This window comes from Dothidotthia symphoricarpi, assembly GCF_010015815.1.
Source record: "Dothidotthia symphoricarpi CBS 119687 unplaced genomic scaffold P153scaffold_3, whole genome shotgun sequence".
Lineage (NCBI taxonomy): Eukaryota > Fungi > Ascomycota > Dothideomycetes > Pleosporales > Dothidotthiaceae > Dothidotthia > Dothidotthia symphoricarpi.
Genome location: NW_022985010.1, coordinates 69,900 through 91,936, shown reverse-complemented (window position 1 = coordinate 91,936; position 22,037 = coordinate 69,900). Strand labels below are relative to the sequence as shown.

At 51.5% G+C, this 22,037-nt stretch overlaps 10 protein-coding genes across 10 annotated transcripts; 5 read left to right on the top strand and 5 right to left on the bottom strand.

The window, feature by feature from the left end:
• Positions 1 to 508: 508 nt before the first annotated feature.
• P153DRAFT_252089 (HET-domain-containing protein) lies at positions 509 to 1,435 on the bottom strand (the record flags this gene model as incomplete). The annotated part of the gene is made up of 1 exon (XM_033662722.1): positions 509 to 1,435. A coding segment is annotated over one exon (927 nt), but the record flags the coding sequence as incomplete, so codon positions are not given.
• A 708-nt stretch (positions 1,436 to 2,143) lies between these two features.
• P153DRAFT_363338 (L-galactose dehydrogenase (L-GalDH)) lies at positions 2,144 to 3,829 on the top strand. Its single transcript, XM_033667351.1, has 2 exons — positions 2,144 to 2,179; positions 2,305 to 3,829. Exon 2 carries the CDS (start codon positions 2,331 to 2,333, stop codon positions 3,594 to 3,596), a length of 1,266 nt encoding a protein of 421 aa, XP_033527501.1. The 5' UTR covers positions 2,144 to 2,179; positions 2,305 to 2,330; the 3' UTR covers positions 3,597 to 3,829.
• Positions 3,830 to 6,269: 2,440 nt separating this feature from the next.
• On the bottom strand, positions 6,270 to 7,957 carry P153DRAFT_353528 (GMC oxidoreductase; the record flags this gene model as incomplete). The annotated part of the gene is made up of 2 exons (XM_033666445.1): positions 6,270 to 6,807; positions 6,864 to 7,957. 2 exons carry the CDS (start codon positions 7,955 to 7,957, stop codon positions 6,270 to 6,272), a joined length of 1,632 nt encoding a protein of 543 aa, XP_033527500.1.
• A 690-nt stretch (positions 7,958 to 8,647) lies between these two features.
• On the top strand, positions 8,648 to 10,587 carry P153DRAFT_363336 (betaine aldehyde dehydrogenase). Its single transcript, XM_033667350.1, has one exon. The coding sequence runs from the start codon at positions 8,870 to 8,872 to the stop codon at positions 10,382 to 10,384; it is 1,515 nt and encodes a 504-aa protein (XP_033527499.1). The 5' UTR covers positions 8,648 to 8,869; the 3' UTR covers positions 10,385 to 10,587.
• Positions 10,579 to 10,905, bottom strand: P153DRAFT_381554 (uncharacterized protein; the record flags this gene model as incomplete). The annotated part of the gene is made up of 1 exon (XM_033670054.1): positions 10,579 to 10,905. One exon carries the CDS (start codon positions 10,903 to 10,905, stop codon positions 10,579 to 10,581), a length of 327 nt encoding a protein of 108 aa, XP_033527498.1.
• A 1,761-nt stretch (positions 10,906 to 12,666) lies between these two features.
• On the bottom strand, positions 12,667 to 14,622 carry P153DRAFT_412718 (uncharacterized protein; the record flags this gene model as incomplete). The annotated part of the gene is made up of 3 exons (XM_033672118.1): positions 12,667 to 14,028; positions 14,079 to 14,180; positions 14,589 to 14,622. 3 exons carry the CDS (start codon positions 14,620 to 14,622, stop codon positions 12,887 to 12,889), a joined length of 1,278 nt encoding a protein of 425 aa, XP_033527497.1. The 3' UTR covers positions 12,667 to 12,886.
• Positions 14,623 to 15,075: 453 nt separating this feature from the next.
• Positions 15,076 to 16,247, top strand: P153DRAFT_381552 (uncharacterized protein; the record flags this gene model as incomplete). The annotated part of the gene is made up of 2 exons (XM_033670053.1): positions 15,076 to 15,276; positions 15,336 to 16,247. The coding sequence occupies 2 exons, from the start codon at positions 15,076 to 15,078 to the stop codon at positions 16,245 to 16,247; spliced, it is 1,113 nt and encodes a 370-aa protein (XP_033527496.1).
• A 258-nt stretch (positions 16,248 to 16,505) lies between these two features.
• On the top strand, positions 16,506 to 17,755 carry P153DRAFT_392965 (uncharacterized protein; the record flags this gene model as incomplete). The annotated part of the gene is made up of 2 exons (XM_033671196.1): positions 16,506 to 16,761; positions 16,815 to 17,755. 2 exons carry the CDS (start codon positions 16,506 to 16,508, stop codon positions 17,546 to 17,548), a joined length of 990 nt encoding a protein of 329 aa, XP_033527495.1. The 3' UTR covers positions 17,549 to 17,755.
• P153DRAFT_149589 (uncharacterized protein) lies at positions 17,650 to 19,865 on the bottom strand. The gene is made up of 2 exons (XM_033662194.1): positions 19,531 to 19,865; positions 17,650 to 19,153 (listed from the first exon to the last, which is right to left on the bottom strand). Exons 1-2 carry the CDS (start codon positions 19,755 to 19,757, stop codon positions 17,752 to 17,754), a joined length of 1,629 nt encoding a protein of 542 aa, XP_033527494.1. The 5' UTR covers positions 19,758 to 19,865; the 3' UTR covers positions 17,650 to 17,751.
• Positions 19,866 to 19,969: 104 nt separating this feature from the next.
• On the top strand, positions 19,970 to 22,028 carry P153DRAFT_363335 (phosphoglucomutase-like protein). The gene is made up of 3 exons (XM_033667349.1): positions 19,970 to 20,104; positions 20,231 to 20,532; positions 20,629 to 22,028. Exons 1-3 carry the CDS (start codon positions 20,052 to 20,054, stop codon positions 21,936 to 21,938), a joined length of 1,665 nt encoding a protein of 554 aa, XP_033527493.1. The 5' UTR covers positions 19,970 to 20,051; the 3' UTR covers positions 21,939 to 22,028.
• The last annotated feature ends 9 nt before the right edge of the window (positions 22,029 to 22,037 follow it).

Genomic DNA, 22,037 nt, shown 5'->3' with positions numbered 1-22,037 from the left:
GTATCCGTCCGTCCGAATCCTTCAATCCAACGTCAATCTTTCCCGTATTGAGCAGCAGTCTCACTGCGGTCTCTTGCCCCTCCTCTTTCGGCCAAGACAGCAGCGCCTGTCCATTTTGATTTTCTCACCGAACATCGACCTTTCCGGTTTCGAGCAGCAGCTTAGCCACAGCATCGCGTCTGTACTCTACTGCCTTCGATAGCGGGGTATGACCTTCTTTGTCCACAAAATCAATGTCAACCATTTCTGTCTTGAGCAGTAGATCTACTATCGCCGCGTGCCCGTATCGTGATGCCCAGAATAGCGGTGTTCGTCCGTTCTCATCTTTCAGATTGACGTCAACATCAACCTTACTTGTCTCAAGTAGCAGCTTGATTACAACTGCGTGTCCGTTCTGTACTGCCCAGCTCAACACTACCTCCCCTAAAGAGTCCAAATTGTGCAAAAACTCCAGCATTGTCCATCGAGGTAGATGTAGGACACCATGTTCCTGATCCTGGATATTGAGAATGAATGCGACAGTATCTTGAATGACCTCGACCATGGATTTATCGTAATTTGGTACAAGAAAGTCGCTATCGTGTGCATCTGATAGGCCAAGCAAAGCATATATGGCATCCCTTGGTTCGGTTGACTTGCTTTCTTTGAATGCAAGTAGTAGTGTACGTAGGTCTTGGAAGCTCCAAGAACGTTCCCTTGTAGGACCAGGCATTATTGCCAGAATTGCTTGACAGTGGGGATCAGGTGTCATCCCCATCAAAGATGGAACGACTGCAAATATACCCGTTGAGACTGATTCAGCACCACAGACGATAATAGCTGACCGAGCTAGGGCAACTTCTTGTATTATCCACACTCTTTTAAACCAAGGATGATCTAAGAGAGTCTTTAGACCCTCATGTAGTCGCCACTGTTGCGTAGTCGACCAAAGGGTTTGCCATCGCCATCGCTCATCGAACACTTCCCAGTCCTTGTGCGTGCATCGCGAAACATCTTCCTCTAACTGATGCATGCAACGAAAGATTAGATCTGTCTCGGATGTAGCTTGACCCAACCAGATAACAACTCGTTCTGCTCGTTTGTATATAGATGCCATTTGTTGTACTTGATGGCCCCGCTCTTTGTTGTCTTCCTGGTTGATACAAATCGCGTCAATCCATAAAATGCGGTCTTGGCTTGGGTGACGTAGATACCGCAATGCTAGGAACAGGTTTTTCGTGACTGGCATCCTCGTGCCATTCATCACAATCTCGAACGCCTTATCTGGGTTTCCCCATGTATACGATAGAGCCTCGTATTCCATGGTACTGTCCGTGTGATAGAGCCAAGCGTCGAACAGCGTACACTGTATGGACTCATCCTTTCCGTGAAAAAGTTGGATAAGGCGAAAGGAGCAATCTCCATAATCCAATGGAGTGTATTGGAAGGTCTCCATCAATATCCACGACAATATGCCTCCAGAGAATCTTGATATATCTCCAGAAGTTTATAGACAGTGGTATGGGACTGGGACTGACTCATAGGAGTGTAGACATCTATCTTTGCCGAAAATAAGTGTGTTTGCCGTTGAAAGAAGAGTATTGTTCAAGCAACCGCAGCTTGACTGGAATCAGGGCCAAGATCGGAGGGATGAGCGAAAAGGTACCAAAAGCGAGTAGAATCAGTCTCTGAGCATGTTAGTAAACTTCTAGAATCGCAATATCGGGCTTTGATCTGACAAGTTCATCTGTCTGATCTATACGTCTCAGCACACAGAATGCCTATAATGCTACTTACAAGCAAAGGTTTTATTGACTTATAGCTGCCCGAACGCGCCTATAAGCTGAAAATACTGCATCGACGAATGTTAAACTAACAACAGGGTGATTTGATCTTCAGCCACGAGAACTTGACAAACTAGCAAAAGGTCGTGTTGAACATATCGGGTAGAAGAAAAGTGATGACAGCCTAAAACCCAAGGGGGCTGTGCATTTCAGCCTAACCCTATACCTTAGCTCTGCAGGGAGTGAAACAAGAATACTCTCACTGTGAGGAAGGGTTCTGGCTCTGCCGTGGATGCAGTGATACGATAAGGCGCATTGTTAAACTTGGTTGATGGTGGAGTATACATATGTGCGACGGGTGCTTGGTACAGTGTTCACCCACTCGTTAGGGAAGGGCCCAAGAGGTTGGGATCAAGGTTCGTAAACGACTGATATTGACTTTAGCGAATGCTCCGCGTTTCGACGCGTCTGGGCGCGACCCCGCCAAAAAACACCACAAAGATCAACCCCGCACGGCACTAACAACGTGTGTTCCCTGCAGACCAAGCAGTCTCAACAGTCGCAGCAATGGCTTCCACACAGACTGAACACTCAACGACAGGCACTTTGCCTCCGCCACAAACTCCGATTCCATTTACATTCGCCAATGGCCAACGCACCCCGCTATCTTCTATCCTTCCTCCCCTGGTTTTTGGTACTGCGACCTTCAACCACCAATACAACAATGATCCCTTTGCGCTTGATACTGTTGGCTTGGTGAACTCGGCACTCACACATGGCATCCGCGCTTTCGACACCTCACCGTACTATGGGCCCTCGGAACAACTACTCGGGGATGCGCTCGCGACGCCGTCCGTGAAGGAGGCTTTCCCAAGGAACTCGTACATGATCTTGACCAAGGTGGGACGAGTAGGAGGGGCGGAATTTGATTACAGCAAGGAATGGGTGCGGCAAAGTATAAAACGGAGCCTGGAGAGGCTGCATACAGACTATCTTGATTTGGTGTACTGCCACGACGTCGAGTTCGTGAGCCCCGCTGAAGTGCTCGAGGCAGTCAGGGAGCTGCGCAGAATACGAGACGAGGAAGGCACCATCCGCTATGTTGGCATCTCGGGATTTCCAATCGACGTCCTCGGCGACATGGCGGAAATGATTCTACGCGAGACTGGCGAGCCCCTCAACGCCGTGCAATCGTACGCCAACTTCACCCTGCAGAACCAGACACTCGCTGGTCCCCGTGGCGTACAACGTCTCCGTAATGCAGGCGTTGATGTTGTGCCCAACGCGTCTATCCTAGGCATGGGCCTCCTCCGTCGACAAGGCGTCCCCGTCGGCGCTCTAGGCGACTTCCACCCCGCACCCTCGGATCTACGGGCTGCTGTACGCAAAGCGAGTGATCTCTGCGATGCTCACGGTGAACGCATCGAAGTCATCGCCATCCGCTTCGCCCTCGAAGCCTGGATAAAAGCAGGCGCATTGTGTGGCTCAAAGGGCGATCCGGCCTCCGGTGTCACTTGGAAACATGAATCCATCGACGAAGTTGGTGGTACGAAAATCGGCGTCTCGGTCATCGGTGTGTCGCGCGCGCTTGAGCTCGAGAAGACGATGCTGGTCTGGCGATCTATAGTCGATGGACTGGAGGGGGGTGAGGACACGGCTGTACAGGCTGGAAGGTGGCATCGCGCGTGGGAGTGGAGTAGGAATCGTAGGCTGGCTGTGCAGATTCTTGCAGAAGGAGTGCAGGACATCTTGGGCGAGTGGTTTGACTTTGCGTGGCCGAGCCCGGATCCGGGGTTCGTGAATCAGAGGAAGAAGGACACGACAGTGGCGTAGGGGGGTGAGACGAGTAGTTGTAATGGGATCTTGCCCTCAAAAATAGAGTTTAGAATACAGTCGTGCGCTTAACAAGGCAAGTATTTGATGTCACTCAGGTGTTTCCCGCCATCATGTATGGTGTCCACGCTCAGCGACTTGAATGGCCTACACGCTCATCAACAGATCAGATCTCCAGACAAACGACCACAGCGCTATGACGCTTAGTAACAGTAGTATTTATGAAGCACCTCTCAGTCTCCCATCTTACACTCTACAACTCTCTTCTTTCCTCAACTAAGTCTAAAAGTAGTACGATGCCTGCAAATGTGGTGTCTCCTTTCAAAACTTGCAAAATCAGGGATCATGTTCTGCCAAAAACTCTGGTATGACCTCGCATGTGGTCCTTTCCCTTCCAAAATGTCCTAGATGACCCCCCCATGTCCTGAAAAATATTGGATATGCTGACGACATGTCCTGTTTTCCTTTCTCTTCTTTTCTAGAAAACCATGATCCCCGCTACTATGACCTGCCTCTCCGCGTCGAAACTAACATTATTACTTTTTTTCTTAATTTCAAAACGACATGGCTATCTTCACATGGTGGTCTGGCGTCGTCTCAAAAGTAACATCAACTTCGGGGATGTGTGGGCTTTTGCTTTGCCTGAGGTTCAACGCTGCACCACTGATGTTCTACAAATCCGTCTACCAACAACTCCAGACCACACCTTTTAGTTCAACAAAGTCTTGAGTTCTACTAAAGATCGGCCAACCTCACTTTCATGTCTGGTGCGGAGAACCGTACCCAAAATCCTGGAGGGCTAACGTTATTCCCTCTCGTGCATATGTCCTTCCACAAAATGCACATTCGAGAAGATGCACGTTCAAAATCCTGGAGAGTGAACGACATGTCCTGTCCTTTCTCGGGTCTGCCTTCTCACAAAAAGTCAACTTCTCCGGATATATGTGCTCCGTCTCGAAACACTTATCAACTACCAGTATGGTGCGCACAAAAGTCCAAAATCTGGCACATACAAGTGTATTGTATAACCCAGACCTTTGATACTCTTCCAAAAATCGCCCGCATTCACGCCATGTGCCGGTCTTCCTGTTCGCCCAAAACCTTCGAAAACCTCTTTGCATCCATGAAATCAGAGTCGGTCTTCTGCCTTACTTCATATAACAAGAACTACCCATAAACTGAAATACTTCGTCGTGTGCCGTATGTCCAAACATATATCCAATTGAAGAAATGGGCCGTTGGAGACTGCGTTCCATCAAAAACTCCAACTCCCTCACGCTCTTAGAAGCTCAACACTACATGCGCCATGGCTGGTTCTGTGCGTCGAAATCTACACACTCACCCCCTTTCTTATATCCTTTCCCAATCCTGGAACCAAAATACATTTCTCAAACTCGAAAATCGAGACAATGAAACAACATGTGGGATTTCCTTCCTTCGCCCGAAACATCATCACACTTCCTTTTATCGATCATCGAAAATACCTCAGCGTGCTATCAAAAGTAGTATACAGTCGTCGAATGTCTGGTTCTGATCTGAAACTCCTTGATCCCGATAGCATGTCCCCCGTCTGTTGCCCTACAAAAACAGTACATTGGGTATACATATGTTTCGGCCTAGACTTCTGTTCTGATAGTATTTGTGTTACTCGAAAACCGATCGCAGTTCATGCATGTGTGCTGTGCGGTGCTTGTCTCAACCCGCCCACTCCCTCCAAAATCTTCGGCGAGTACGTCCTCTTACAGTCATTTCGGTCTTTATATCTACTCGAAAGTTCTAAAGTTCAAAAGTTCAAAAGCGCAATACATGGCAGACATGAGAGTCTGTCCACCCCTTCGCCGAAGCAACAGAACTATACGCCCGTCCAAAAAGACTTGATCCCCAACTTATGGGCAGTTGGAGGGCTGGGATACCGCAGTAGGCTTTGTTTCCTTGCGCTACTGTATGATCGTCCTCGCCATACCCTCTCTCAAATCGACGTCTTGTCTCCGTCTCGGTCCGACTTTTCTACCTAGCTCCCAACGCAACCCGAAAAAAAACTTCCACCGAAACACAGGTCGCAAATCCACCATGTCTGCCTGGCCTTCTAAAACGCAGAACTTCGCACATCGCCCTCCCTAGAGAGAAAGTATTATTGTCATGTTGCCGGCTGCGCGCTGCCCAGAAGATATTCTATGTACACTCAAAAGTGATGAAGTCAATGTGCTGGGATTGCAAGCTACGTGTGATGCGCGACATAGATAAGCTTTGTGAAAAATTCGAGAGGAAAAGGAAGGATGGCTAGGATTAACTTTATTGCGCTGCTATGTTCTGTCTGACCCTCCGAGATGTGAAAAACGTGCTGAGGACTAGGTATAAAAATTTGGAGTTGGAACGAGTCTGAGTGTTTTGTGTAGGAATAGATTGTAATTTCAGATGAAATTCTCCGTTCACATACTCACATATCAGACATGCACACATCAATCACTCACCCCGGCTCGGTATCAGTTGCATAGGACGATCGTTGCAATGGAGCGTTGGCGCGTGGGTAATATATATCATATCTCCGCTCACGGGCGCACATTTCACATCACTGCGCTAAATCTAGCAAAAAAACTTACAAGGCTCGCAAGCCATCCCAGAAAAAGGGGACGAGACGCAGAAATCCAACATCGCTCTCCAACCCATAATAACTCACAACCTCTCCTTCTGCAGCCCCTTCCATCCCCACTCCTGCGCAATCAGCTCCGCGGCGCGCTCCCCGATCCCAAGAACAGTCAGCATGGGGTTGATAGTCGGCATTTCCGGGAAGACACCCGCGTCCGCGATGCGAACGCCCTTGAGGCCCCTGATCTTCAGCTCGGGGTCAACAACAGCCATTTCATCAGCCTTGACGTCGCCCATCTTCGTTGTGCCAGCGGGGTGGTACACGGTATGCGCGACGCGACGGCCGTACTCGGAGAGTTCCTCATCGGTCTGGACTTTGGGGCCGGGGGCGACTTCGCGCTTGATCCAGTCGGAGAAGGGGGCTTGCTTTGCGATTTCCCGCGCGGCTTTGAGGCCCGCGACGATGGTGGCCGCGTCGTAGCCTTCGGGGTCGGTGAAGTAGCGGAAGTCGAGCGCGGGCTTGACGTTGGGGTCCGAGGAGGTCAGGTAGATGCGGCCGCGGGAGCGGGGGCGGGGGATGTTGGGGGTCATGCAGAAAGCGTCGATGGGGGAGTCGTATCCCATACTATGTGTATGTTAGTATGATGAGTGGAGGAGGATGATTATAAGATGGAGACTTACCGAGCGGTATTTAAGCAGAAGGGAATCTGGTAGCAGTGCATCATGATATCGGCAATGTCGCCGTCGGAGCCTGCAGCGTTCTTGACCTCGCGGCGGAGGAAGATACCCGCGTCCGAGTCCATGGTGGTCTGATTTTGGGGAACAGGCTTGTTCAGCTCCCAGAGAATAATACTCTCGGGGTGATCGAGCAAGTTCTCACCAACACCTGGGAGGTCCTTGACGAGTGGGATGCCGAGCTCGGAAAGTTGTGTCTTGGGGCCGAGACCCGACAGAAGCATCAATCGTGGCGTATCGACCGCGCCCGCGCAGAGGATTGTCTCGCACTTGGGGTTGAGTGTGAGCTTCTCGCCGTTCTGGAGTGTGAGGTCCACACCAGTGACCTTGTCGCCCTGGACGTTGATTTTGCTGACCCATGCGTTTGTGAGCACAGTCAGGTTCTCCCTCTTCTCCTCTCCACGCAGGATGGGGTGGATGTAGGCAACGCTAGCACTGCTTCGGTGCCCGGTGTCTGGGTTGTACGAAACGGAAAAGAAGCCGACCGAGGGCTTCAAAGCACCTTTTGTCTTGATCTCCTTGTTGAAGTCGTGGATGATGGGGATATCCATGGCAGTCGAACACGAGTCAATCCAGTCCAGGCAGAGCTGGTTGCGATGCCTCTCGTGCACGGGCTGAACAGTGTTGCGGAGGTTGTCCAGGACGCGCATGAAGGTCTTGAAGCTCCAGCCGTTGCAACCTTGCGCTTCCCATCTCTTGCAGTCGTACTCGAATGGCCGGAAGGAGATAAGAGTGTTGTGCGACGAGCAGCCTCCCAAGACCTTTGCGCGGGAGTGTCGAATGTTCGAGTTACCCATGGGCTGCTCGGTTGTGCCATAGTCGTAGTCGAGCTCTCCTCCAAGAAGGTTCAACCAGTCTTTGAGAAGCAGGACACGATCATCCATGAAGTCGCTGGGCCCAGCCTCAATCAAGAGGACAGACTTGTTTGGCAGATATTCGGTGAGACGAGAGGCAATGACACAGCCAGCTGTCCCTCCTCCAACGATAACGAAATCGTAGGAGGCATTCTGGGGAAGGGTGGTGGTGGTGTTGAAGGCCATGATGGGTGGTAGTGATGGGAAATGCAACGCTGAACTATGATGCTGCCAGGGCTTGCTGATCCTCCTCCTGGGTGATTGCTCTATCAGGCGAGACGATAGTCTTCCTTAAGTAGTTGAGACAAGGCTGGGAAAATTTGTTGTCTATCTCAACGAAGTTGGGGCAAGGAAGGCGGAGATGGACGTATCAGCGCGGGTCAGGCGACTTTGATAACAGTGGTGAAGCTTGGACAATGCCGGGATGGATGATGACAGCTCTGCTGCAGAGAATGCAGTTCGCCTTCCTTGCTAAGCGGTGCTAAACGGCGGTTCTTCGGTTGGTTCGGCGAAGTGCACGTGCGCTGATGTGTTGAGGTTATGGGCCAGCCGTCAGCGATGCGCTTTGTCCGGCCTGGGATGCTGTCAAAGAGAAGGGCGAAAGACAGCAGTTGAGGTGTTGGCTGTGGACAGGTCGCTGGCCGCCGTTGACAGCTGGAAGAGCCATGATGGACTTTTCCAATTCGACGTCTGCGTCGCGCAACACGAGAAGACGCGTCGAAAATTCTGACCCACCTCCGGCCAAGATGCGATCGATGGAAGAGCCCCGCTCGCGTGCGTTCCCCGATGTATGGTCCCCCTGTCAGGCTAGCCGCGTTCGGCTGCGCCTTCCGGGCAAAGCAGAGCGGTGTCTATCTTTTTATCTTTTTGCTCGACCTTGAGAGGAAGTCTGATCCCGCGAAAAAGCGCCGAGCAACGTCACCAGCCCACCAGCATCCTGTCAGTCTTGGTGTTGGGACTGTCTTCGTATCTGGGACGACTTTCTTGCAATCGCAGTATCAAACGCGTGCCCGCCATCTTTCAGACTGCATCTTGAACACACTGCAAAGGCATTCCAGCAGACATAGCTGTTAGACCAAAGTGCTTCACTCGTCCACCATGTCCCTCCCATACGCCCCCCGCTACGCCTACTATGACGGCAAGAGCCAGTCCACAAGCCCGTCGTCGTCGTCCTTCCAGACCATCGATCCATCCAGCGCAACGCCCATAGCAGACATCCACTCCACATCCACCACCGCCATCGACTCTGCAGTCAAGTCGGCGCAGAAGGCTTTCCCAGCATGGTCAGCCACACCACCCATCGAACGCGCCCGAATCCTCCACCGCGCCGCGGCCATTCTGCGCGCACGCAACGATGAGCTTGCGCGCATCGAGACCAGCGACACAGGCAAACCCTTCTCCGAGACGTCAACCGTCGACGTGGTCACGGGCGCCGATGTGCTCGAATACTTTGCCAACCTCGTCGGAGGCGGCGGCATGAACGGGGAGACAGCACAACTGCGCCCAGATGCGTGGGTCTACACGACCAAGAACTCGCTGGGCGTGTGCGCAGGCATTGGAGCGTGGAACTACCCCATCCAGATCGCTCTCTGGAAGTCGGCGCCGTGCCTGGCCGCGGGAAACTGCATGGTCTACAAGCCGTCTGAGTTCACACCACTGCACGCCACTCCCCTGGCTGAAATCTACGCCGAGGCTGGAGTGCCACCGGGCGTCTTCAACGTCGTTCAGGGCGGCGGAGATGTCGGCGCATACCTCACAAAGCACCCCGACATCGCAAAGGTCAGCTTCACCGGGCAGGTCGCCACAGGTCGCAAGGTCGCCGGCAGCGCAGCGGGCGAGATGAAGTATGTCACAATGGAGCTGGGCGGGAAATCCGCCTGCGTCATCCTCCCCGACGCCGACATCGACCAGGCCGTCGACGGTGCCATGATGGCAAACTTCTTCTCCACCGGCCAGGTATGCACAAACGGGACACGCGTCTTTGTCCCCTCAGCCATGAAGTCCGAGTTCGAGAAGCGCCTCCTCGAGAAGATGGCGCACATCCGCCCAGGCAACCTCCACGACCCAGCCACAAACTTCGGGCCCCTCGTCTCAAAAGCCCACTACGACAAAGTCATCTCCTGCATCAATCACGGCATCAAATCAGACAAAGCCACCCTCCTCTGCGGCGGCCCGGAAACCCCCGCCTGGCTCGCCTCCCACACAGACAAATCCTACCAGAACGGCTACTGGGTCCAGCCCACCGTCTTCACAGACTGCACGGACGACATGAAGATTGTCCAGGACGAGATCTTCGGCCCCGTCATGTCTATCCTGGCTTACGATTCCGTCGACGAGGTCGTCCGCCGCGCAAACGCAACGGATGTCGGTCTCGCAGCGGGCGTCTTCACAAATGATCTCAATCTCGCGCACAAGGTTATCGCGAAGCTCGAGGCGGGTATCACATGGGTCAATACGTGGGGCGAGAGTCCGGCGGAGATGAGTGTTGGCGGGTGGAAGATGAGCGGTGTTGGGGTGGAGAACGGGAAGAAGGGGTTGGAGGCTTGGGTGCGGAATAAGAGTACGCTTGTTGAGATGGGGGGCGCGGTGCCGACTGTTTTCGCGAAGTTGTAGAGAGAAACTTGCGATATGAGGAAATCTATACCCTGTCTCCTCTCACTTGGAAGAACTCGTTCAAATCAGCCTCCGTCTCCGTCTATGGCACCTTACTAACTCCATAAAAGAAGTTCCTAACAACGCCCAACCCCATATCTCCCTTTGAGCATCAAATACTCTCATAACCTCCCCGTTCCGTTCACAGCACCAATTCACGTCCCCCCAACCTCCTTCGTCTCCCCCTCCTTCCCACCCACCACCCCCTCACCCTCACCCTCACCCCCCTCACTCTCCGCCTCCTCCAACCCACTCTCCATCCGATGTCTCCGCCGCACGCAGCACAACAGCACCACTATCGCGGATATAATGATCGCACCGCATGTCGCGCTGATACCGTATGCGATTCCGATTTTCGTGTTTTTGGAGAGGTGGTTGTTGATTTGCGGGGATGGCGAGGGCGAGGGCGAGGTTGTTTGCGCTGTGGTGAGGGGGAGGAGGGATGCTATTAGGATGATGGTGAGGGTGTGGGGGTGCGCCATGTTCGGTGGTTTGGTGGGGGTAGAAGGGAGTGGGCTTTGTAGTAATGTGTGCGACGAGAGTGTTGAACCTGAGGGGATATGTGGGTTAGTTGAGTGAGAGAGATTATCAGCCGCGGCGTAAGGCTGCATGCACGATGCTATTTGTAGCCTTTCTCTATCGTTTACTCTATGCACACCACTATTCAGGTTTATCCGTATATTGGGTGAAGGATACGCCAATGATAGTTGGATGTGTAATCTTACAGGTCAGCCTCGGTAAGCGCGATGAATTGCTCCTGCCAACTTGGTCGCTAGTCTGCCTGCGTTGCGTTTGGGTAGAACGGCAGATGCGTGGGTATATATTCGTCGCCATGCGCTGATGATTAAAATGTGCGCTTTGTTTCTTCTACGTCATTGGTGTGTATCATTTCTGTTCTAGTACCTTTCTATACTGTAGGTGGTTGAACTTGACTACAGCCTTGTCGGCTTCTGAGTGACGCTGTTTAGACTACACGTCGAGTAAGTTTGGAGAGGATTTCACACGGCGTGGAGACGTCTTCCTGGATAGAGAGCCATGTGAAAACGCATATTTTCTCGTTAACGATTGGCTGAGTCCAAGCTAGACAGTGATTAACATGCGGGACTCATGGAATACAGCGCATTTTGTGCCATGAATGGTAAGGACGATCAATACAACAAACCAGTACGAAATGTAAGTACAAGGAAACTTTTCTATTCTTTACAACTCGAACTGCCATCGTCTACTCAAATGTATCATCTCCTCTTCTATCAAACAAGTTTAAGCCGCCAATACGCCTTGAACAAATCACACCTTACATCGCACCCTATCCCATTTCGTCTCCTACTTCTCATATCCATCTTCAACTTAGAAAATCAACTTCCTGCCCCGTCCTTACAATCCCCTTCGTTCTGTTCTCGACCATCACACCGTTCACACCTTTGTCGCCGATGATGTGTTCCCCCCTGCCGCTCTTCCTCCCTCCCCATTCGGCGTTCAGCACTCTCCGTTCCACCCTTGCTTCCCTCCGCGAGGACGGTATGTCATGCATGGGGGTAGTGGTCTTGCTGTGATTGTGCCCACACCTGTTGCTGTGGGGTAGTATCCGGTACTAGCTGTGCCTGTGTAATGTGCGGTGCCGTTCGGGTATGGGTACGGATGAGGCGCCGTGCCGTTTGGGTATGGATAGTGCGCAGGACCGAACGCTGCTGTTGCGAAGACGGGAGTGAGGAGGAGGATGATTGTTTGGGGGAGCATTGCGGCAAAGAATTGTGGATTGGATTGTGGGAGTGAAGAACGAGCGATCAGAGAGTGGTGTGTTTGGAGGTGGAATCGAGATAGGTAATGGGGAGAAGGCGTGCGGCTCAAGGAGGTAGGGAGGTATTTATATATATATTCAAATCTGGATGTATGGAATACGTATATTTTGGATTTGAGTTGGAAATCGAGCATGTGTACGGGAACGGTGTTGTGTGGTGCGGTGAAACGGCCGTGGAGAGCCGAAACGACTGCATATGCAGGCACGTAGAAGAACATGCAAGATAAGAAGCGAAGATCACAGATAAGAAGAGCTGGAACGTGCTATACGCAATACTGATACGGAGATTATATTCTGTGGCTTTTTGCGGACTGTGTGTGGACTCTACATGTGGAAGATATTAAACATTATCACACTCACTGACCTCATGTTGATACAAAATCGCTATGAAAAACAGGAAAAAGACAGGAAAGAGACAATTACCGCCAACATATAAATACTCAGAACGTCTATTACTCGAACACCTGCCCCATCTCATCGTCATCCTCCTCGTCGACACGTATGCAGATGGGCATTTCGGCCCCGACGCCCGCTCGGAAGGTGATGCACGACAATGGCACGCCGATCTCGCCGTAGTATCCAAGCGATAGAGAAATTCGTAATGTACTGCACTTTGAAATAACAGTTCCCCGGTGTGGGCTTCTGCTGGACAATGCGCTCTGAGATCATGAGCGTGCGCGCTTGCGAACCGGCGAATTGTTCTCGTCTTCGGCTTCTGTTGGAGAGCGGGAGCGTTTGCGTGTTGGTGATGGAGGTAAAGTTGTCGAGGACGACGATGAGAACGTTGTGCTCGGGGTCTGAAATGATCGAGGGGAACTGAGAGTCGTTTCTTTGGGACACTGTGAGTGCGCTGCTTCCTGGGCGTTGGCCTGATATTGCGACTGTGTGGTGGCGACTGTGGCTTGTGTGAAGCCTTCGGGCTGAGTAAGGACTTCAGGTGAAGCGGTGGTGGTGGTGTTTTGAGTGGAGGTGTCTTCGATGTCAATGTCGATGGCGGTCTGGACGTCGCGACTGGCGGATGAGTTGGTAGTGCTCACCGGCCCATCAGGTGGCTCGTTCTGGGATATAAGGTCTTCTGTCTCGCAGTGTACATCGTTCGAACTATCATGGCCTTCATGGGAATGGTTGTACATTGTGGTGATTGTATCTTTATCGACAACGATGTTCTTCAGGACTTCAGTCTGCGGAGTGAGGTCGCCTGCAGCTCCGAACCTTACTTCCACGTTTTGTTCAGGTTCTCCATTCTCAATTCCTACTCTTAACTGCTGTGTGGTTTGGGCTTTCTGTTCGTCCATGTGGGTGAAGTCATGAGTGTCTTCGGTCGTCACAATCGGCGACGTGGCGCGCGTCTTGGGAGGCGTCGGAAGTCGAGATCGATTGCGCTCCTCGATCCCCGATGGCACTGCCCGATCTGGCTTCTCGTACGCGGAGCAGTCTACCTGCGGCAGCAAGTTCTTGAACTCATAATCGGTGTGGCTGAAGTAGAACGCCTGATCAATCGACTGTGGGGGCCCGTAGCCGCCGTTATCACCGACAGCAGTCGGCGAACGGTGACCGCAGGTCGATGTTGAGGAGTGGTCATGACTGGAAACTGGAGAGGACTTTGCGCGAGATGAAAACTCCAGGTGGTCATTCTCGGGGATGAACCTTGACTCGGTCCAAAAGGTTGGCCTAGGATCGATGATTGCCTCGTTCAACACGTCGCGTAACGCGTCGAGATGGGCTTTGTCGAGGCGATATGCAGGGTGGAGGATGTCCAAGATGTCGCAAAAGAGCTCGTCGGGTGTTTGCACAGCGACGTAGGTACCTGCGACGTGTCAGTGTATCGAAGGCTATGTCGAAGAATAGTGTACTTACGGTCATGAGGAGCCATGATTCGGTTCATGATCACCAATGTTCCAGGGTCGGATGAGGTGGTAGTGAAAAAGTAGAAAGTTGTTATAAAAGTCGATCGAGATACTGCGAAGATCTGTCGGTCGAACGTATGTTACGAAATGGCGGTCAAGCAAACACCTGGTTTGTGTTCGTTGTAATGACTGCGTTTGCAATGAACGGTAGCTAGAGTAGTAGTTTGGTTGAAGGTCTCAGTGTGTGGGAGACAGGAAGCGTGGAGGCGAGACATATTATATGCAGGGGTAGGGCCGGGCTCATTTGGTGGGTTCGTGTTATAGACTTGAGGGAAAGGACTTTGCATCGTTCAAAAGCGATGCTGCGCGCATAGGTTGCTATAGTGAATGTTTGCGGAAAACATTGATGACGCCCCCATCCGTCATGCGGCAACCCGCCATCGCCGATTATGCGTTAGGCTACAATATCTCGGAAGTCACCGTTTCTCAAACCAGAAAGTCGTCGTGTTAAGATACTTACATTCGCAAAGAAGGAAATCGGTGAGTGCACACATGGTGTCCCCACCTTTCGATCAACAGTGGCCTTTCGATTGATTTTATGTACAACCATTCTTATCCGTGTCAATTGGATTGCTTGATGATATCAATTTCGAAGCTTGACAACTGAATAATCGTCGCAATGTCTACACCAAACATAAATGAAGCCATTAACTGCGTGTCACATCATCACCTCCCACCACTACTTTCACTTGCCTACTTCACTGTGATAGTGTGACCACTTCTAAAATCATTGCCATAAACTGAACAAGAGCGCATACACCATTGAATTCTCCACACGCGCTTCGTCGTTGTCGCTGAAGTTGCATCACCGTCTTGAATATATCTTGGACATCGGCAGCAGCGTGAGATAAAGGTACACACCTCCGCTTGGTCTTGCGTTCTAGTCCCACAGATTTATTCACTGTCACTCATAAGCAACAGTAAATCCGACATAAAGAGTAGACATGATGTACAGTCAGATCAATGGATGGAAAGAGGCAGGGAGCGACGACAACCCGGGTGGCAGTATATCGCCTCCAAACTTAACCTCAAAGGAGCCGATCAGCGCCGACAATCGATATCACGATACGACCAGCCCGAGTAGACGTGAGTCAAAGAATGAGAGGCCATACAAAAGTAGCGATGGATGGGACCTCGTCGACCACGACGTTCAGGCACGTTCCCTCATAGACACCATCTCCTCCTTTCTTACACTGACATTACCCAGTCACCCACAGGTGGTACCAACACCTTTCTACCCTCTCAAGACTTTCCAGGCACCTGGGACGCCGCCTACAACTCCACTTCTCACGCGCTGCGCGAGGTAACAGCTGCCTCTTCTTCCTACATCACTTCACTTTCCAAATCCGGGATCTCGCAAGCAGGCTGGTCCATAGGAGCTGCTCTTACCTCCACAGCGAATAAGTCTGCTCTCTCGGTCGTAAGTTGGGCCGCGGAAAAAAGTGGCGTCGATACGACTGTGCTGCCTGGAGGGGTGAAGGACTGGCTGAAGGGCAAGGATAGATTGGACAAGGCACGTCAACGAGTAAGAAATGTCGATGGAAAAAGACTGGCTAGAAGGCTGAGCAGAGTCTCTGGTGAGACTGGGGAATTGCCAAACGAGGGTGTCCTGTGGGACAGACCCATCACATTTGGGGACGCAAGAGGGGCTTTTGTGTTGGATGTTCATGATGATGAGGAGAGCTTCCTCCACGCACGATCAGAGGGCGATGTGCAGAGTTTAGAGCCGGCAAGTGGGCTGAGACTTCCAATAGCGGGCTCGGCTGGTATGGAGTTGGAAGACCTTTGGATTGGTAGCGAGGAGGGATTGGATGAACATCCGGTCACGAAAACTCTCTCAATGTCGCCAAAAGATGTTCAGATTGTCGGGAATACGAGCGATGACTTGGAAGGAAAAGCAGTCGTGAGCTCATTCTCTTCGCCGAACAATGATGCACTGAAGTTAGTTGAACGATGGACGCCCTGCTTAACAGGCTTCGACGCGAACATGGTTACCTCCCCGCCCGAGGTACCTATCCCGCGCGCTACTGTGAAAGAGGACGAAGAAGAAGGAAACGTTAGCCCACATGCGTTAGTGGAAGATGATGAGACGCTGGACGTCTTCGGAGTGGTTGAATAGGTTACTTCTAGGCAGATTCGATGTCCGTATCGACCTTTGCGTTTGGATAGCATGTGGTGGAATGAGATCTCACTGTTTGTCTAGGTTTCAGGTTGCTCCCGAGTGAAAGATGTTTGATGCACACCGCTTCCTCATTTCCCTTCTTCCTATAGGTCTGTGCGACAAACACGGAAACATGCAGACGAATATTACCCGCTCGCTCCAACGTATCAATCACATCAAGCAACTTCTAACTTTCAACCTTCAACTACGACCACGATGTCGACGCCAGCTGACATCGCGCATGTGTTGCTCACGCTTTCAGTCGATCCACGTCTAGTCAAGACACTCATCAAAGGCCTCGACGAGGACAAGATCGCGAAGGTCACTGAAGAGATATCGAAGAGACTGCGTTCCCGAGATGATCACGAAGAGCACTTGTGTGCACTAGTGCAGGTTGCGGCGAAAAGCAAGGTTACGGAACTGGACGCGACCGGTTCATCGAGTGATCCAACGACGCAGACAACTGGGACCCGTAAGTGACTCACCATACCCGACGGAATGCATGGCCGATCTCATCATATACAGGAACGCGAGGAACTGCATCACAGTCGGGGAACACAAGGCTATTTGGGAACACTAACAAGCGCGCCGCTGCCCCAGCTTCCCAAGTTAACCTACCCAAACGCGCGAAGACAAGGCGAAATATCGACTTAGATCAAGACGACCACGATTCCGAAGAGTATGACTTGGGCTCACAACTGCTGGCAGCTGCAAATTCGGAAGATATTGAGGGTAGTGATGATAACGAGGATGAGATCAAGATAGAACCATTTCGACATGACTCATCACTAAGGGCCACTTCACTGCCAAAGATCATACATGTGACGGGGGCCGAGACGATTATTCCTGACTTGGAAGTAGCACTCTTCGTGCCAGACAGTGCCGGTTCTGGAGAATGGAAGACGATCGACCTTCTGACTGCGACAATGAACCACGCGATTCGAGCCAAATTTGTCGAAAACTTCATCTCCACAGCATCAAAGAAGAAAGACTACGAGAGAATGGTTAACAGTCCCAAGAGTTACCTATATGGCCGCTGCCTGAGCAATGTCACTGGGCGTCTCAATATCTCTCACCACACCTACACCAAGGCCAGGGGAAACAAAGACAGGGCGTGCGACTTTTGCATCAAGACACAAAGACTTTGTGTCAAACTTGTCGGGACGGCCAAAAACTTGAGGCTGGGCGTCTATCCGCTTCCAGAGAATCTGCGATACGATGCGACATGGATGGATATGGAATTTTGGATTTCGGATTAGAAGTTTCGAGCGTGTGTTTTCAAATTCCAATATCAGGTATGCAATGAGTGTCAGATCAGTTGTATACTTGGATATTGGAATGACGTTCTGCAACGGTTGGTTCGACAGATACAAGTTATGTTTCTTTCTAATGTCAAGATCAAACGGCAGTGGGCCAAAGTGTCTATACCGCAGATCCAACTCATGTAATGCAAACATCATACCTACGATCTGGACTGCTGCTGTCTCTGCTCAACCTTCCTCTTCTTTCTCTCTGCTTCCCTGGCCTGCCTCTTCTTCTTTTTGTTCGACACCTGCTCGGTTGGCACTTCAGCGCCCGCCGAAGTATATATCTCTTCTACCAGCGTCTTGAGCTCCTCATGCTCTGCAAGCACCTTCTTCCCTTGCCCTGAGACAGTGAACATATCTGGGATGCTCGGGAAGCTTGTCATATGATTGTGCAGGCTCTTGACAACCTCGTGGATCTTAGCGGTCTCGTTGATGGCCAGCCAGACTGCGACAACCTGTTTAAGCATACGCAGCGAGTACAAGACCGCCTGGATGCGAGCCGAGAACTGTATGAAGGCCCAATTATTGTCGAAGTCGCCGTTCAGCACGCGCAACACAAGAGGTATTGGAGGCGGCGTATTGAGATCTCCGAGAACGATGCTCAGCGCAAAGAGTGGCCAGACGAGCTCTGGACCAACTGATTTTGAACTCGCCCAAGTCATGAGCACGCTGATCTGTCTTTCGATGTCTGTGGCTGGGACTTGGAGATTGGCGTGCGAGTAAGGACTGATCTCCTGCACCGCTATGACTTGTGCTTTCCGCTTGTATTCGTGAACTGTGGAGCTATGTAGGAGTGAGTATGCGAGCGTGCGGATGTCTTGTCCCATGTTCCACGCGGATGCCTGGTTGGGATCTTCCAGGAGGAGTGGGAGGTAGACGAGTGGATGTTGAGATGGTTGTGACAGAGCCTGATGTACGAATTCAGAAACCCTGACATCTAGATCTTGCATGGGAAGTGATCGTCCGTTGTTTTTCGAGAGGTATGACGGCGTGGAAATCTCTTCATTATAACGTGCGCTGAAACTCAAGTACTCGCTCGACTCCAGTTTGATTTTTCGAGCGTTGTTAACGATAATGTCCGATGTAACAGATGGGTCCCTCAGGATTGCAAGTGCGAAAGGTAGCAGACTGGTCAGCTGAAGTTTCTGTCGTACCTGATGTGGTGAGTATGCCTTAGTGCCCCCTGTTGATGATACAGCGTCGTGGAAGAACACTATCAGTGTCTCTTGTGGATATTCGTACAGAGCCAAGTCGGAGTCGCTGGTGAAGATGAGGGAACGTGCAAGCTCTTTCGCGTGCAGTGCACACGAATCATCTGCCTCTCCAGGTACGATGCGTGTTCTAGATGCATAGGCCGAGGACTGGTTGCACAATGCTTCCATCAACGAAGGAGCAAGAAACGCGTACGATATTGCACCCAAGTATGTCGGTACAGGACATGTGGCATTTGGGTAGCTGGCCCTGAACTGATGAATTCTTCTGTTGTTTTGCTCGGTTCTGGACACTCTCTCGGCTCGTTTTGCTTGAGGGAGTGCTCCGTCGAAGACGATGTTTGACCTAGCATCAGTCAATAATTGTGAAGATTGTTGCACACACATTTCCGAGTGCGTATAGTTGCAGATTGCGCAAGACGATGAAGAACTGCGCGCACCTTACTTGTTGTTTGCAGGTCACCAGGTACGACAACGATTCATTCGTGAGGACATATCCATGTGTTGGGTTAAACGGCTGCTAATAGATATACAATCATCGACATGCAAAGTGCATGGAACATGATGGTGACATTTAGGTTATCTCCCAAATTGAGCAAAGAGCACAGTCTTTGTAAAGCAACCATCATCATTGTCGCACCTGATACATTCTAAACGCATGTGCACCCAAATACTGTTCACCGTGCGGAGGTTGGAATGCAGGAGGTAACGCCGTAGACTCACACTTTGATGTTGCTCTTCTCCAACGAGTCCAACCAGCGTATAGCTTCGGTGTTGATGTCTGCGTACGATGGGATCTTGAACTGACTCCCAGCGGTTGAGAGGGCTAGCTTATGAGCATAGTAGGCTAAAGAGGGACCATCGACAATGGCAGTGTACCCATCAAGCTGCTCAGACGAGTAATGACTTGCGTATGGCTCGAGTCGCCTGGCGAGACCTGGTATGCCCATGGTGCGAAGACTTCAGCCGCGCACACGTGCTGGCAGGGTCGTTGTGCTCAAGCGAGGTCAACGCTTCGAATGTGTACGAGCTGCTTGATCTTGGCGTGGTGTTGTTGGGAAAATGAGAGCTGATGTGCGGTGATCTTTCCGAAAATCGGGGCGCGCTAACGTCTTTACGCATAACTTAGTGGGGAGAAGGCGCGAGCTGCCCCTCCCCAGTGCGTGTCAAAAGTCGACAGCTGTCGCCCCAGCTCTCCACATCCCCAGTTTCTCTTCCCAACTACACCTCTAGAATTCTCCAAAATGAGCGTACGCACCGTCGAGATCAAGCCATACACTGACCAGAAACCTGGAACGTAAGTACCAAGCTCGTCGTTTGTAGCAAGGTAGCTTGGAGGTAGTCAATGCCTGCTTCAAGCTACAATTGAGCTCCACAACAGGAAACAACCTACTCCCAAGTCATGGCTGACATTCTTCAATAGCTCGGGTCTTCGTAAGAAGGTCAAGGTCTTCCAACAGGATCACTACTCAGAGGCCTTCGTGGCCAGCATCCTGCTGTCGATTCCTGAGGGCGTCGATGGCTCATTCCTCGTCATCGGTGGTGACGGACGTTTCTGGAACCCAGAAGTCACACAAGTGATCGCCAAGATCGGTGCGGCATACGGCGTGAAGAAGCTCCTTATCGGCCAGAATGGCATTCTCAGCACTCCAGCTGCCAGCCATGTCATCAGGATCAGGAAGGCGACAGGAGGTATCCTCTTGACCGCCAGTCACAACCCCGGAGGTACGTCGTCTCTTGGATCTAAGCCAATGCCTTAAGGGTCTCGGCGTTACTCGATGTACAGTGGAAGTTCAAAGGACTCGACACTGACCAAACCAGGTCCCACCGAAGACTTCGGTATCAAGTACAACCTCGCAAACGGCGCCCCAGCTCCCGAGAGCGTTACGAACAAGATCTACGAAACCTCGAAGACCCTCACTTCGTACAAGATCGCAGATATTCCTGACGTCGACCTTGCCACCATTGGTACACAAAAGGTTGGTGATCTCGAGGTTGAGATCATTCATTCCACGACCGACTACCTCGACATGCTGAAAGACATCTTCGACTTTGACCTCATCAAGTCATTCATCAAGCAGCACCCAGATTTCAAGGTGCTCTTCGATGGTTTGAGCGGTGTTACCGGATCGTACGGTGTGGATATCTTCGAGAAAGAGCTGGGAATCCCAAACAGCACACAGAACTGCGTTCCCCTGCCAGACTTCGGTGGCCACCACCCAGATCCTAACCTTGTCTACGCCAAGTCTCTCGTCGATGCTGTTGATAAGAACGGTATCCAGTTCGGTGCTGCAAGTGACGGCGATGGTGACCGCAACATGATCTACGGCGCCAAGTCTTTCGTCTCCCCAGGCGACAGCTTGGCCATCATTGCTCATCACGCCGAGCTTATCCCTTACTTCAAAAAGCAGGGTATCTACGGTCTCGCACGAAGCATGCCTACGTCAGGGGCTATCGACCTAGTTGCCAAGAAGAAGGGCGTCGAGTGCTACGAGGTGCCAACTGGCTGGAAATTCTTCTGTGGTCTCTTTGACTCGGACAAGATGAACATCTGCGGTGAGGAGAGTTTCGGCACAGGTAGCAACCATATCCGCGAGAAGGATGGCCTGTGGGCTGTCGTTGCCTGGCTCAACATTCTTGCTGGCGTTGGACAGCAGACCGGTACCACCCCCAGCATCGCCTCGGTTCAGAAAGATTTCTGGAAGACATACGGACGCACATTTTTCACCCGTTATGACTATGAGGGCTGTGAGACTGAAGGTGCCAACAAGGTTACAGCTCACATGACGGAGCTGATCACCACCAAGAAGGATGAGTTCGTCGGCTCTACCATCTCGGGCCGCAAGGTCATTGAGGCCGATGACTTCTCGTACACAGACCTCGATGGCAGCGTTAGCAAGAACCAGGGTATCTATGTCAAGTTCGATGATGGTAGCCGCATTGTTGTCCGTCTGTCGGGAACTGGCAGCAGCGGTGCTACTATCCGTCTATACGTTGAGAAGCACACCAGTGACGAGTCTACATACGACTTGGACGCCCAGGAATATCTCAAGGACCCAGTGCAACTGGCGACGGATCTTCTCAAGTTGCAGGAGTACATTGGCCGTACTGAGCCTGATGTCAAGACATAGGCATAGTCACGGACTGGGTGTGAGAAACGATGAATGATGTTTACAGCAGAGTGGGAGGAGAAAAGTAGTCGAGTAGCCTTATTAGCTTCAACAACGCCT